The sequence below is a fragment of the Acipenser ruthenus genome, chromosome 6, assembly GCF_902713425.1.
Source record: "Acipenser ruthenus chromosome 6, fAciRut3.2 maternal haplotype, whole genome shotgun sequence".
NCBI classification, from domain to species: domain Eukaryota; kingdom Metazoa; phylum Chordata; class Actinopteri; order Acipenseriformes; family Acipenseridae; genus Acipenser; species Acipenser ruthenus.
The window spans coordinates 67275726-67288819 of NC_081194.1; the positions used below are offsets into that span (position 1 = coordinate 67275726).

A 13094-nucleotide genomic window follows, 5' to 3' on the forward strand; every position below is an offset into this window, starting at 1 on the left:
ACCATAGAGCCATTGTAGCGTTAGAAAGTGGTACGATGTCAGATTGCAAGTTGTGCGCTGTCAGATTTTGGTACATGTGCAATCAATTGCGATCTGATGTGTGTTTTCCTATTGTCTAGAGGTACATTTATCATTAATGATACATTATTTTTTGCAAACTTAAACTGACAACAGACAATTAATTTCTCTAAAAAGAAATAAACAATTCACGAGAAGTCCACCGCAAAGTTGCACAAGTAAAAAAAACAAATGTACAAGACCAATGTATTGCATATGATAAATATTTGTATACTATTTTCTTAATGGTGGAAAAATATGATAAATTACATTAAAAACAATGTAAAAGACTGGAAAATATTATAAATTAAATGAAAAAAATATGAAAGACTAAAAACAGCATAGCTTATCAGATTTGAATGGGCGCTTCCCTGCTTTATTAGCTGAAGGCATGCACGGTGTGCTGAGTACCACTACATAGGCGGTTTGTGGCCAAAATGTTTGGGTGTTCACACCTCAGATGCAGGTGAGGAGGTGGGGTCCAGGGGGGCAATCTCAGTGGAGGAAGCACTGTCCAGTCTTGTTGATGTGCCAGTGTCACGTGAGAGGGGGAAATGAAATGCACAAAACCCACATCAACCAGAAGAAGGGAAGCGCAGTTCATTAATAAGAGACTGGGGGTTCGGCGAGCAAGCGAATACTGCAACCGGCCACCCCTGGTATTTCCCCTTTGTGTAGGTTCATAATGGAACAAAAACAGTCCCTGACCACATTCCGGCGCCTCCTTAAGACTCACCTCTTCAAAGAGCACCTGTAGAACTCCTCTGTTTGTATCCTGGGACACTATCACCCTTCATGTAAATGTGCTTTATTTTGCTCTTATCTGCCCCCTATTTTACTGCATTTAATCCTGTACTTCAGAATACTGTAATCTGCCAAGTGTTTAACCTGTAGTACTTTGTATTTAATCATATCCTGATGTAACTATCACTATTTAATCATATCCTGATGTAACTATCACTATTATCTGCTGTATTATTGAATTGTGGTTTGTCACACTTATACTTTGCTTGAACAAAAGTTATTGTATTTCTTGCTCTTATTGTATTACTTGTATTGTAACACTTGAAATGTATTTGCTTACGATTGTAAGTCGCCCTGGATAAGGGCGTCTGCTAAGAAATAAATAATAATAATAATAATGAAGTTAACACAAGACAGATTTCTAGGCTGACGCTGCACAGCGTATTGTTAATGTGTTTTTCCCGCATCCATAAGTCATTTCCGTTTTGGTAGATTAAGTGGTATTAAGTTATTCTGTCGTTCTTTTTTTTTTTGCTATGAATCAGTCCTACTGATCAGTCTGATATATCTGACTGTTTGACGGTAAGCAATTTTTGACTGAATTTGCCAGGTGAATTTATTGACGTTTCTTGCAAACAGTGATGGCGTGTGCTGGGAACAAGTGGAGATTACAAGCAAAGCACATAAAAAAATATTTAATCACATAGCGACTTTCTGATATGATTTAAGGAGCTCTAAAAGTAATTTATAAGATTATTATTTTACATTTGTTTTTGTTTTTAGTAAACTCAAAATTTAATTACTTATTTTTCAAGAATGCAGTTTTAGAAATGTATTTCTACAGTACTTAAACTTAGAACACGGTTTAAAGTAGTAAAGAGAAATAAGTACTTACTTGCTTACATCATTGATTCCTTATAGAACTTAATGCAAAAGAAGATAAAAAAAACTTGGTCTGCGATAGTTGCAGATGGGTTGGGGGTTGGGTTGGGTTGGGGGTTGGAGGTTGGGTTGGGTTGGGGGGGGGGGGGGGGAGGTGGACACGCTGCAACCTAACTCGCTTCCAGTTTCTTGTTCTTACTATGACTGGCTACAAAGACAACAGGGCTAACCAGTGATTGGATAATATTTTGTTGGGTAGGTTTTTATTGTGCACAGGTTTTCTAGTAACTAATATTATTTGTGTAATGAAAAATAAAAAAGGACTCGTCTTTAATATCACTGAGTCACGGAGCCCAAATGTTCGAGTCTGAGTCACACAAGGTCGAGTCTGAGTCTTTTGCGCCCGTGACTCGAGTCCGAGTCATGAAAAATGTGACTCGCTTCCGAGTCCCAGACTCGAGTCCTACAAGTCTGCCTTGTAGTTATATACTGTTTAGTAGAGCATTAAAATTAGCCTTTGGCCTTTTTATATCTTTTCAGGCAAACTTTGGATATCAGCTTTCACATTCTGACATTTCATTTCAAAGCACCAAATAACTAAATACTGAAGAACTGACCTTTGTGATATGTTTTTTTTAAACAGCCCCAGCAGTGTTTAAAATACATTTTAAGAATTCAAACATAAAACAAAAACATTGGTTTGTATACTGGACTAAATCCAACCATATATTTTGCTTTCCTTTGCCAAGAAGGTTTTCTTTCAGAAAACCAGCCGCATCCTTTTGGATACATTCTTCAGCCCACTGGAGATGAACTGTTTCTCATCAAAACTGCTGCTTTACACATCAAAGATCACCTGTGTCCCATGTCAGACGTTCTTTCACCTCTGAGAGACCGACTTTTTGGCCTACATTGCTTATTGTTTGCCAGAATCCTTAAATAAATGTTGTCAAGGATTTCCATACAGTAGCTGCTGGTCTGTACACATGTACTGTTTTATTGTAATTGTTTTAAAAACAGAATACTAAATTAATTGTGTATCTAACTGCTGCAAAATGCTATGCAAGCCTTAAGTTTCAATGTTACGTATGACGTCAAAGTTAACGCTGCTTGTCAAGAGCTTTTGGTTCATCTTTAAATCAGGCTTCAACAACCAATCAGGGATAGTTTTATTTAGTTGTAGCCAATACAGCAAGTTTGAAAATGAAAGTAAAGTTAGATAGACGGAATGCTAGACGACTGAGTTTTATTTTTTTTTGTTTTCTGTCGGGAATATGCAGTCATAGGTAAGTGTTTTCTTTGTTTTTCAATATATGAATATGTGATGTTAAATATGTTTTGCTATTAATATGATGTTGTGAAATGTAATTGAAAAGTACTGCCTCTTGTAATTTATGAGGTACATTTTTTTGTAGTACATGGAATAATGCATGCAAGGTTCAAATTAATTATGTGGAATGCTCTAAAATGTTGCCTGAAAGTAGTCAGGGAGACACTGGCTAGAAGGGCTTACTTTGATATGGGAATAACACCAGAAAATCTTGTCTGTTTTGTCATCCACAGTTCCTTGGATACTTTTTCTACACAGCTGTGTTAATAGAGTAGATTCTCTTGACCTCACTGATTTGTGCCTGCAGGTTCCAGCATGCAGCATAAATGAGAAATTTTGATAAATGTGACATTGTGTCATATTTGGGCTGTAGATCACCATTAAGTGCATCATTATGTTATCTTTGAAAAATGTAGTGGGTTTCACCTGACAGATGATAGCTTTTTATTTCTGCCAGGGCAACAAATGAAAAAATAAACGTATGCATGGGTGGCTATTTGAAATATATCAATGTAAGTGTTATATTCGACAGACATATATATATTCACACTGTTTAAAAGAACCTGCAATCCCGAGAGTTAAGTGCACTACTAAACTGTAATGTTTATATCTGTTTACAATAGGAGATAGTTGAACTTGTATGGTGTTGGAACACTCTGTCCTCAAATAGTATCTCTTAGTTGACTTCTCTATAATATAGAGTGTTTCTAGGTGATTGCCGGATAATATTATGTAGAAAATTACTTTAAAGAGTAAATAGCTTTAATTGTTTCTTTATTCTGGCCTAACTTCCCCATTATCTTATGGTGTTTGCAATAATTCTGAGTGGTTCGATATCATTTTTCTCTAAATCAGCCTTTACCCAGTTTTGAACAATCCTGTCTGAACAGTCAAAGCTCTGCCAACCCTACCCACTCTTCCCACTACCCACTCTACATCGTAGATATTATTGAGATTAAATTCAAATTAGTAGATGTTTTTATTAGATAGTAGATAGAAGACAATCAGAGGTTTACAGTGTATTGGAGCTTAAAGTGTTATAGAACACCCAACAAACTTTGAAAGAAATGCATTACATTGTATTACATTACATTACTTTGCTGTGTCCGGTTGTGTTATATTGCTGACTCTATATCCTCTATATCAAAACTATTAAGTATGTTGAGAAAAAATTGCTGCAATATGGACAACACGGGATACAGTAAAGATAAATGAATGTGTTTGTCGTAAACTGCACTTTAACCGTCCACCAGCACAGACAGTAAACAGTAATTTGTTTGCAGCTGCACACTTTCTTGAGCCAGGAAGAATAAGAGGTCTGAACCGAGAGTTTGACAGGTTTAAATGCACATAAAGAATTATAACTTCAATCTCACTGTTATTGAGAGAGCAATCAATGAAAATGATTTTAAAATGCTAGCCTGTGCACTTGCAAAATGCAAGTTAAGCCAGCATGCTAGAATATTTTGGAAAAAAACAATAACCAGTTTATACAGTACCTTAATCACAGCATTCACCAAAATGTGTGATTGCAGGTACTATTTTGGGTCTTGTACTATAATTACCCTTGGAATCTTAATAATGTTTTTACTTAGGTCACTAAAAGTGAAGTGCTGTCCATGTCAGTGTTCAGTTGCAGTTTATTACTTTTAAATTGTGTAACTTAATATAGGTGATGAAGGTGTTGAACATCTTGTGAAAGGGAAGACAAATGTACACTCAGCAGGACTGGAAAAAAGAAGTGAAGTAACTGCAGAGTATTTGCCATCAGTTGCTTGCTAATGACTAGACTGCTCATTGGCAGGTGCTTCCTGTATAGAAGTGTTGGGATATTTCATCCTCAAATTCTCCAAGCTGTTTTTTTCAGTGAAGTGTAGTGATAGAGTGAGGCCACTGAGTAAAGGAACAGAAATGTGAGAAAACATTAATAAAAGAAGGTCTTCAGTCTTGAGTCCAGAAATAAAGGAAGTGAGTATGATTATTAATGAAAACAGGTCTGTTTCAGTATGTATACAATAAACATGTAGATATTATCTGAACACCCTTATTTATATTGACATTTATTACTCTACTTTGACATATGCACTACAAAGCGTTCAGGGATACTAAGAGTACCTTTAATTACTTAAGTGAACAGAACAGTGATTAGCTTTATGTTATAGTTTGTTTTGCACAGTATTCCATGTTGCAGTACTGGCAAATGTGTTAATTCTGCAGCAAGAGGTTCAGTGTCCATTCAGATGTTTTACATGTATTACATGTTTTCCTGCTGTTTGTTTTTCTGCAATGCTTTTTCCAAATATAGTCTTTCCCGGATGTCTTAAATAATTTCCCCCATAACAATAATAGTGAAAGGATGTCAGGGCTGCAGGCTGGTTTATTTTATTTTATTTATTTATTTATTTGGCGGTTTAGAGGCAGGTTTCTCACATGATCGGCCTCCATTTCAAATGATGCATGGCTTACACTTGAAACTTAGGAACATTCTGCTAAATGTACTGTAGAAAAGCAGATTACTCAAATAGCATTTGTCAGACACACTTCTCTCAATATTTATGGCTGCTGTAGTCTGTAAGACTGGAAATAGACAACATAAACACTACTTATCGCTACTGTCTTTCATTCATTGGTCTCTAGTGTCTAAAGACTCCTGGGCATTGAATAAATCAGTGATGGTCTGTATCACACTTTGGTCCAGTTTTTGCCAGTTCTCCAAGAGAACATAATTCAAACTGCAGATTGCCAGGGCGTGGTGTCCTGAAGTATTTGCCCATCAATTTAATCCCGTATGTGTGATGTGCAGGTTCAGGTTCTGTCTCTGTTGAAGATAGAATAGTTGTTCCTTTTTGCTATTTTATTTTTGTAGCTCTCAATATATATTTTTTTTCTAACAACTGGGTGGTCTTGGTTACAAGGCCTTATAATATGTGGGGTGGGCTTCATGGCTTCAGAATTAAGAATTTGCATACAACAGCAATAGGGAACATGATTGTAGTTTTCCTCATTTATTGTTATTAGTTTCTGATAAAATGATATACATTAAACCTTACTCAGTATTAATGTTGGGGTTATTTTTATTTTTTTGCACTGATGCATGATGCATGCACACAATCTGTCCATGTGTCTGTCTGTTGTTTGAGGCCTTACTTTCTGTTGTCTGTGTATTTTCAGTAGTGCCTTTTCCTTTGAGAGATCCTGAATTGCAGGATGCGCTCCAATTCATGGTTAGGGCACTTGAAAAACAGGCATTCCTGTGTTGTGGTAGTGTGAGCCATCCGTTTTTATCAGAAGACTCCTTTCCTATGCAGTGCCCTCTTGTGGCCACACCTACAGTTCACATCTCACTAGCAATGTCAGGGGAGTGTGACACAAGTTTCCAGTGTAACTAAGCTACCAGCCCCCAGCAACCCTGGTATTTCAGGCAGCATGTAATTACCTTTCGTTTATTAATGTATCTGACAAACTGCACCACTTCAAAAGAAGACAAAAAGAGCAATATTTCTAAAATTTGATATGGTGCCAGAGGCAGTAGAAGTAGTAGCAGTGATAGTTGTAATGATCATTTAGAATTCGTGTTTTTTTTTTCTTTATTTTTCCTACAGGTTCTGAAATCTCTGCTACTTTTCCCAACTATAGAGCGAATGGCATTGTCTCCCCAAGGCAAGCTCATGACTCCTGTGCTGTGCAAACTGCGTTACGCTATGTACGTCCCTGTCTACTTTCTCTCCTTCCTGCCAGAGAGCATCAAAGCCTCCATGGTGAGGTTAGTGCTGCGAGGCCTGCAGTCCCTGGATGAATCTTCTATTCCTGCTTCTGTAACCCTGTTTAGTGTGGACTGTGTAGGTAAGCAAACTAACTTGATCATTATAAGTAGCTTTACACCACCAATATTGGTAGTGGTTGGGTTATAGGTGGTGTATGCTTTCTGTTTCTGAATAATGTTTGTGTGGCAGGGTGGAAACCATGCCCATGTAGAGTGTGTGGGAATGTAAGATTGGCAGGGTTATTATAATTAGAATTGGTTTAAATCTGTCTCTGCCAGCACAGGTGTGGCCATTCCCCAGTTAGGTAATTGGTGCTAATTGGGGAGTGGCCACATGTATAAAAGGAGCCAGAAATCCTGTATTTGTTGGAGGAGTTGGGGAGTGGGGGAGTGGGGGAGTGGGGGAGTGGGGGAGTGGGGGAGTGGGGGAGTGGGGAGTGGGGAGTGGGGAGTGGGGAGTGGGGAGTGGGGAGTGGGGAGTGTTTGTGCTGTGATTTTTATATTGTTTTGAAACAATACAGGCTGAGCATTCACCTTTACTATAAAGTTTCAAAACCATACAACAATCACAGCACAAAAACATTCCCCCTCACACACTTTACACAGATAGGGCTTTCGCCCTGCCACACAAACAGTATTCAGAAACAGAAAGCATACGCCACCTATAACCCAATCACTTCCACCCTGCCACGGTTTGCTTGTAAATTTGTATCTGCATTTAATGGCTGTGGCTATCACAAGGTCATTGATAATATTTTAATCATATCAACATTTGCTTTGTTGTTTGCATAAGCTTTATGCCTGATAATATATGCCAATTAATGCCTGATAATATATTTCTTTTTAAATGTTTTAGACATAGTGTCTTAATTAGGGATGATAATTTTGAATAGTTTCCTATTCAAATACATGGGGGGTGGGGGGCATCATGTTTGTGTATTCAAATACCCGAAATAAAGAATAAAAGGCAAATACGTATGTGTACTACAGCAGACAGCATAAAAAGTGTACGCCGCTAAAGTTTAGGTTTACTCTTTGGCAGAGCAGGCCGGGTTCATCAAGTGACAATGTTCAAGATGAGATTTATTTGTTCAAGTTACTTGGTTTATTCAATAACCTGTAAATAATTCAAAACAAGGAACGTATCTGGTTGTACTTTTAATGGTCACTGCAAATGTGGACGTTACTCCATCCATTCACAGAGAGTCAACAGTAGATGTTTTACATTGTACTGCAGTCCACAGAGTTCAAAAACTACTTCCATGCAGTTTTCTCATTAGTAATTGCGTTGTTCTGCTTAGCATTTAGTATGTCTTTATATTCATCATAAAGCTAAATTAGCGTTCTAATTTCAAAGTTACTAAAGTTAGGCTTCCTTTTTAGCACTTGCTATATCTATTTGTTTACAAATTTCAAGTTAGTCAGTGCTGTGCTCCCGGAAGCTGTTTCATGACTGCCTAGCAACAGTGACTGGGTGCAGTCATTACAGGGGAACTCAGGCAAGGGATCTGTTAACATTAGCTGAAAACAATGCAACAAAATTGGCAAAACAATTTCAAACAATACGTTTACTGTAGAATTTTCACATGATCGCGCAGGGTTTAACACTGATTTTGAACACTTGTCAAGCGGCAGCATTTAAAAAAAGACGGGTTTGCTTCTACTAGTAGCTAATATAAGTATTTTTTGTGTACTCAAATATGTAATATGCTATGCGATTTTTTTTTTTTTTGTGTAATTGTGTATTCGACTACACTGACCCATCCCTAGTCTTAATTACCTTTATTTCTAAACAGTTTCTAGTATAGTAATGACATGTTTGCAAGTTTTGCTGATGTTTGTTCATTTGCTGATGTGTTCCTTTTATTATAATTAGTAGTGCCACTTGTTGCGCCCAACAGTGGCATTAATGAGTTTGATCCACTTGCTTGGAGTAAGTTTAGTGCCATTGATGATCCAAATTGCAGAGTACCAAAAGTTTATTCATTCATTTAGATAATCAGTTAAACTAGATCAAGCGGAACAGCGAGGATGGAGAGTCCGGGTTTACCAACCCGGTTTCTCAGAGACGTCGGATTCAGTGGCCAAGAGTTGTGTCGCACAGTGAAGAACTTATCTGAAGCAGCAGAGAGGAGCAGCAACTGGCTGTGGTTGAGACGAAAAGATTCTGGCTGGGGATCTCAAGCACAATAGAAAGAAAGAAACGCTGATGTACAGGTAAGTAAGCTGGGCTGAGTTGAGTGGGGGACGGAGGGGGGTGATGCTGGGACGCCAGAATCACCGTCGAGCCCTCTTGAGGTGTCGTGGGTTAGTCGACGAAACACTGAGGATGGAAGGTGCCCACTTGAAAACCCCAGAGATGTACCCTACTTAGCTCAATCCAGACGGTTGTCATGCTGATGCGCTGGGGAGGCCGCACTGTGGTTGATCCCCGGAGCCAGCATCGCAGCCGTTGTGTGTGCTGATGCGCCAGGGAGGCAAAATAAGCTGATCCCTGGAGCCAGCATTACACTTCAGCCATTAACACCAGACAGAAGGATATCTACATCATCATATGGAAGGAAGCGCAAATGGATGGAGACACATATGGATCACATTAGTTTACTGTAAAGCTACGTCTTAGTTGGTGCTTATCTTGGGGAGAGCCGAGTTCAAATCAGCATGAAGTTTTAACATCTACTCTCGTGTAATGGAAATCATTTAGAACTGATTGCAGCAAACTTGGTCCACTTGATCAGATCAGCTAAATACATTTACTTGATCTTCTGATTAGTACGCTGCAATTGGGACTCATTTTCTTTAGTTTATTAGAATCTTCTAGACCTGAAGACACCTCACTTGAAGCGAACTAAACCACTGTTATGCTGCAGTAGACCTCAGGAGTTTACAGTCTCATTATTTACAGTTGTTGTGCGACCCCTGTAAGCCACCTGTAGTTAATAAACACTTCACCCACTTTGCCTCAGAACAGATGTAAAAATCAACTGGCAAAATCGGCAGATTAAAATCATGTATGTATTTCTTAATACAAACTTAATACGAATAGGAGAAACTGGTGATTTGTTTTATTTGTTTCATTAAGTTGAATGACCAACCAACTTTTCTGTCCCAGTCAGTACAATAAATACAGACATGTGGAATCGCAAGCTGCACAAGCCTTTTACAAAATGGGTCCAGGGGTTAAGGGTTATCATCTTAAGCAAGGCCAAAGAAAGATAAGACAAGCACAAAGAAACTCCCCCAAATCATTGGGCAAAGAAAACGTTCCTGATGCTGAACCCGTGATCTCTGTCTGAGTCAAGGAGGTTTATTTGGGATCACTTGCAAATTACTTTTAAACAAAGGGTTTTTGTTTGTTAGGGTTTTTTTTTAAGCCTTTAAAAGAACGACATTTGGTACAGTGCATTCTTATATGCATAATTGTGGTGTTATTATAACGGCACGAACGCAGTAGGGATTCAAGGAAATGCATGCACATGGATTAGGGAGTGGTTAACATGTAGAAAACAGAAAGTACTGATTAGAGGAGAAACCTCAAAATGGAGCGAGGTAACCAGTGGTGTACCACAGGGATCAGTATTAGGCCCTCTTCTATTTCTAATCTACATTAATGATTTAGATTCTGGTATAGTAAGCAAACTTGTTAAATTTGCAGACGAATTGTGGTATTATTATAACTGCACGAACGAGGTAGGGATTCAAGGAAATGCATGCACATGGATTAGGGAGTGGTTAACATGTAGAAAACAGAAAGTACTGATTAGAGGAGAAACCTCAAAATGGAGCGAGGTAACCAGTGGTGTACCACAGGGATCAGTATTAGGTCCTCTGCTATTCCTAATCTACATTAATGATTTAGATTCTGGTATAGTAAGCAAACTTGTTAAATTTGCAGACGACACAAAAATAGGAGGAGTGGCAAACACTGTTGCAGCAGCAAAGGTCATTCAAAATGATCTAGACAGCATTCAGAAATGGGCAGGCACATGGCAAATTACATTTAATAGAGAAAAGTGTAAGGTACTGCACACAGGCACTAAACATGTGCATTATAAATATCATATGGGAGATACTGAAATTGAAGAAGGAATCTATGAAAAAGACCTAGGAGTTTATGTTGACTCAGAAATGTCTTCATCTAGACAATGTGGGGAAGCTATAAAAAAGGCCAACAAGATGCTCGGATATATTGTGAGGAGTGTTGAATTTAAATCAAGGGAAGTAATGTTAAAACTTTACAGTGCATTAGTAAGACCTCACCTAGAATATTGTGTTCAGTTTTGGTCACCTCGTTACAAAAAGGATATTGCTGCTCTAGAAAGAGTGCAAAGAAGAGCAACCAGAATTATCCTGGGTTTAAAAGGCATGTCGTATGCAGACAGGCTAAAAGAATTTAATCTATTTAGTCTTGAACAAAGAAGACTACGCGATGATCTGATTCAAGCATTCAAAATCCTAAAAGGTATAGACAATGTTGACCCAGGGGACTTTTTTTACCTGAAAAAAGAAACAAGGACCAGGGGTCACAAATGGAGATTAGATGAAGGGGCATTCAGAACAGAAAATAGGAGAATTCTGTAACTTTAAAACTACCGAATGGATTTTCACAATCTATACCAAAAAAAAGTCTCAGTGACACAGACACCAAGCGTGCCAAATGGCGTCCTGGTCGGTTTTGAAACGGCCGAGAAAACATACCCCTCAAAATCGGGTTTAAACAAGAAACTGTCTGTCACTCTTACTATAATGGCACTATCATAAGAACATAAGAACATAAGAACGTTTACAAACGAGAGGAGGCCATTCAGCCCATCTTGCTCGTTTGGTTTTTAGTAGCTTATTGATCCCAGAATCTCATCAAGCTGCTTCTTCAAGGATCCCAGGGTGTTAGCTTCAACAACATTACTGGGGAATTGGTTCCATACCCTCACAATTCTCTGTGTTAAAAAGTGCCTCCTATTTTCTGTTCTGAATGCCCCTTTATCTAATCTCCATTTGTGACCCCTGGTCCTTGTTTCTTTTTTCAGGTCAAAAAAGTCCCCTGGGTCGACATTGTCTATACCTTTAGTATGTGTTGGTTTAGTTCATCTTACATACAAAGCTTAACATGACCAATGGAATAGTCCGATCAATTATATATTTTTATACTAATATTGCACATCAATTTTTACAGCAGTTATTTGATGCATTTGTAAAGTATTGTTCCCTTCAACTTTTTGTTTTATTATTATTATTCCACGTCATTGCAAACTCCACATAAGTAAACAGAAAATTCAAATACACTGTCTATTAATGACAAGTCTATGTATAAGTGTATGATATATTTAAAATGTGATCATACTTGGAAATGTTTGCTTTAATAACAGAGGATTTTGCAAATACTAAGATGGTTTGCAAACCTAGAACTTACACAGAGAAACCTACAATGGAAAAAAATGATGTACTTTCCATTGCATATGTATACAGATATTTTAACTCAGCATTCCAGTAAAAAAAAAACAATGGCAATTAAAAACAAAAAACTACGTTTTAAGTGACAGTAAGAGCTGTCAAAGCCGAAAAAGACGGGAAATTGTCAGGTAAGACCGACGCTGCGCCTGTATAGAGCCGGTCCTAAAGTCACCGACCTGGTACCATTCCTGTATCGACCTGGTCCTAAAGCCACGAACCAGTACCGTCCTGGTTCCAACCCAGTACCATCCCGGTGCCAAAGATACCGCCCCGGTACCAAACCAGTCCCGCTTGGGTCTTGGCCTGTCCGGTCGATATATATAAACAGATTGAGGCAACATCTGTACCACCCTATACTGTACATTGCATTGCTTGCTCCTTGCATCATGCTCGGGTTTTTATCCCTGTGAGACATGCAAGGCCAGTCTGCCTGGGGCCAGAACATGCCTAGGAGGCACCGATTAATCGCAGCTTCTGCACATTTTGGGCCCCTTTCTCCAGGCACACACTTGAGAAGAGGTTATCCTGCAGCTCTAAGGAGCATTCTGCATCCCTTACTCCTGCTCAGCGCTCCTCCCCATCACCCTCTCTTAGAGAGGTGGCTGCATCCTTACCCCATGGCTCTGCACCAAGGGAGAATGGACGACGCACCCAGAAAAGTAAACCATGCAGGAAACAGTCTTTCTCATCCTCTCTTCTTCCCCCACAGACGAGGAAGAAGAGTCGCCATTCCAGGTGATCGGTAGACTCGGAGCAGATTGAAAAGTTCTGGGCAGCTGTTTCCCAACTAGGGGCCCCATGGAGCTACAAGCACAGATTGGCCACAGGAGGACATACTGTCCATAAAATCCAGTCTTTCTTCGGACC

The 13094-nt window shown here is 38.8% G+C and overlaps 1 protein-coding gene across 1 annotated transcript in view; it reads left to right on the forward strand.

The window, feature by feature from the left end:
- ldah (lipid droplet associated hydrolase) overlaps window positions 1–13094 on the forward strand; it is a 111649-nt gene that overhangs the window by 76351 nt on the left and 22204 nt on the right. Inside the window, exon 5 of the mRNA XM_059025717.1 lies at window positions 6616–6856. Coding sequence (XP_058881700.1) covers window positions 6616–6856 — 241 coding nt within the window. The remainder of the gene's footprint in view (window positions 1–6615; window positions 6857–13094) is intronic.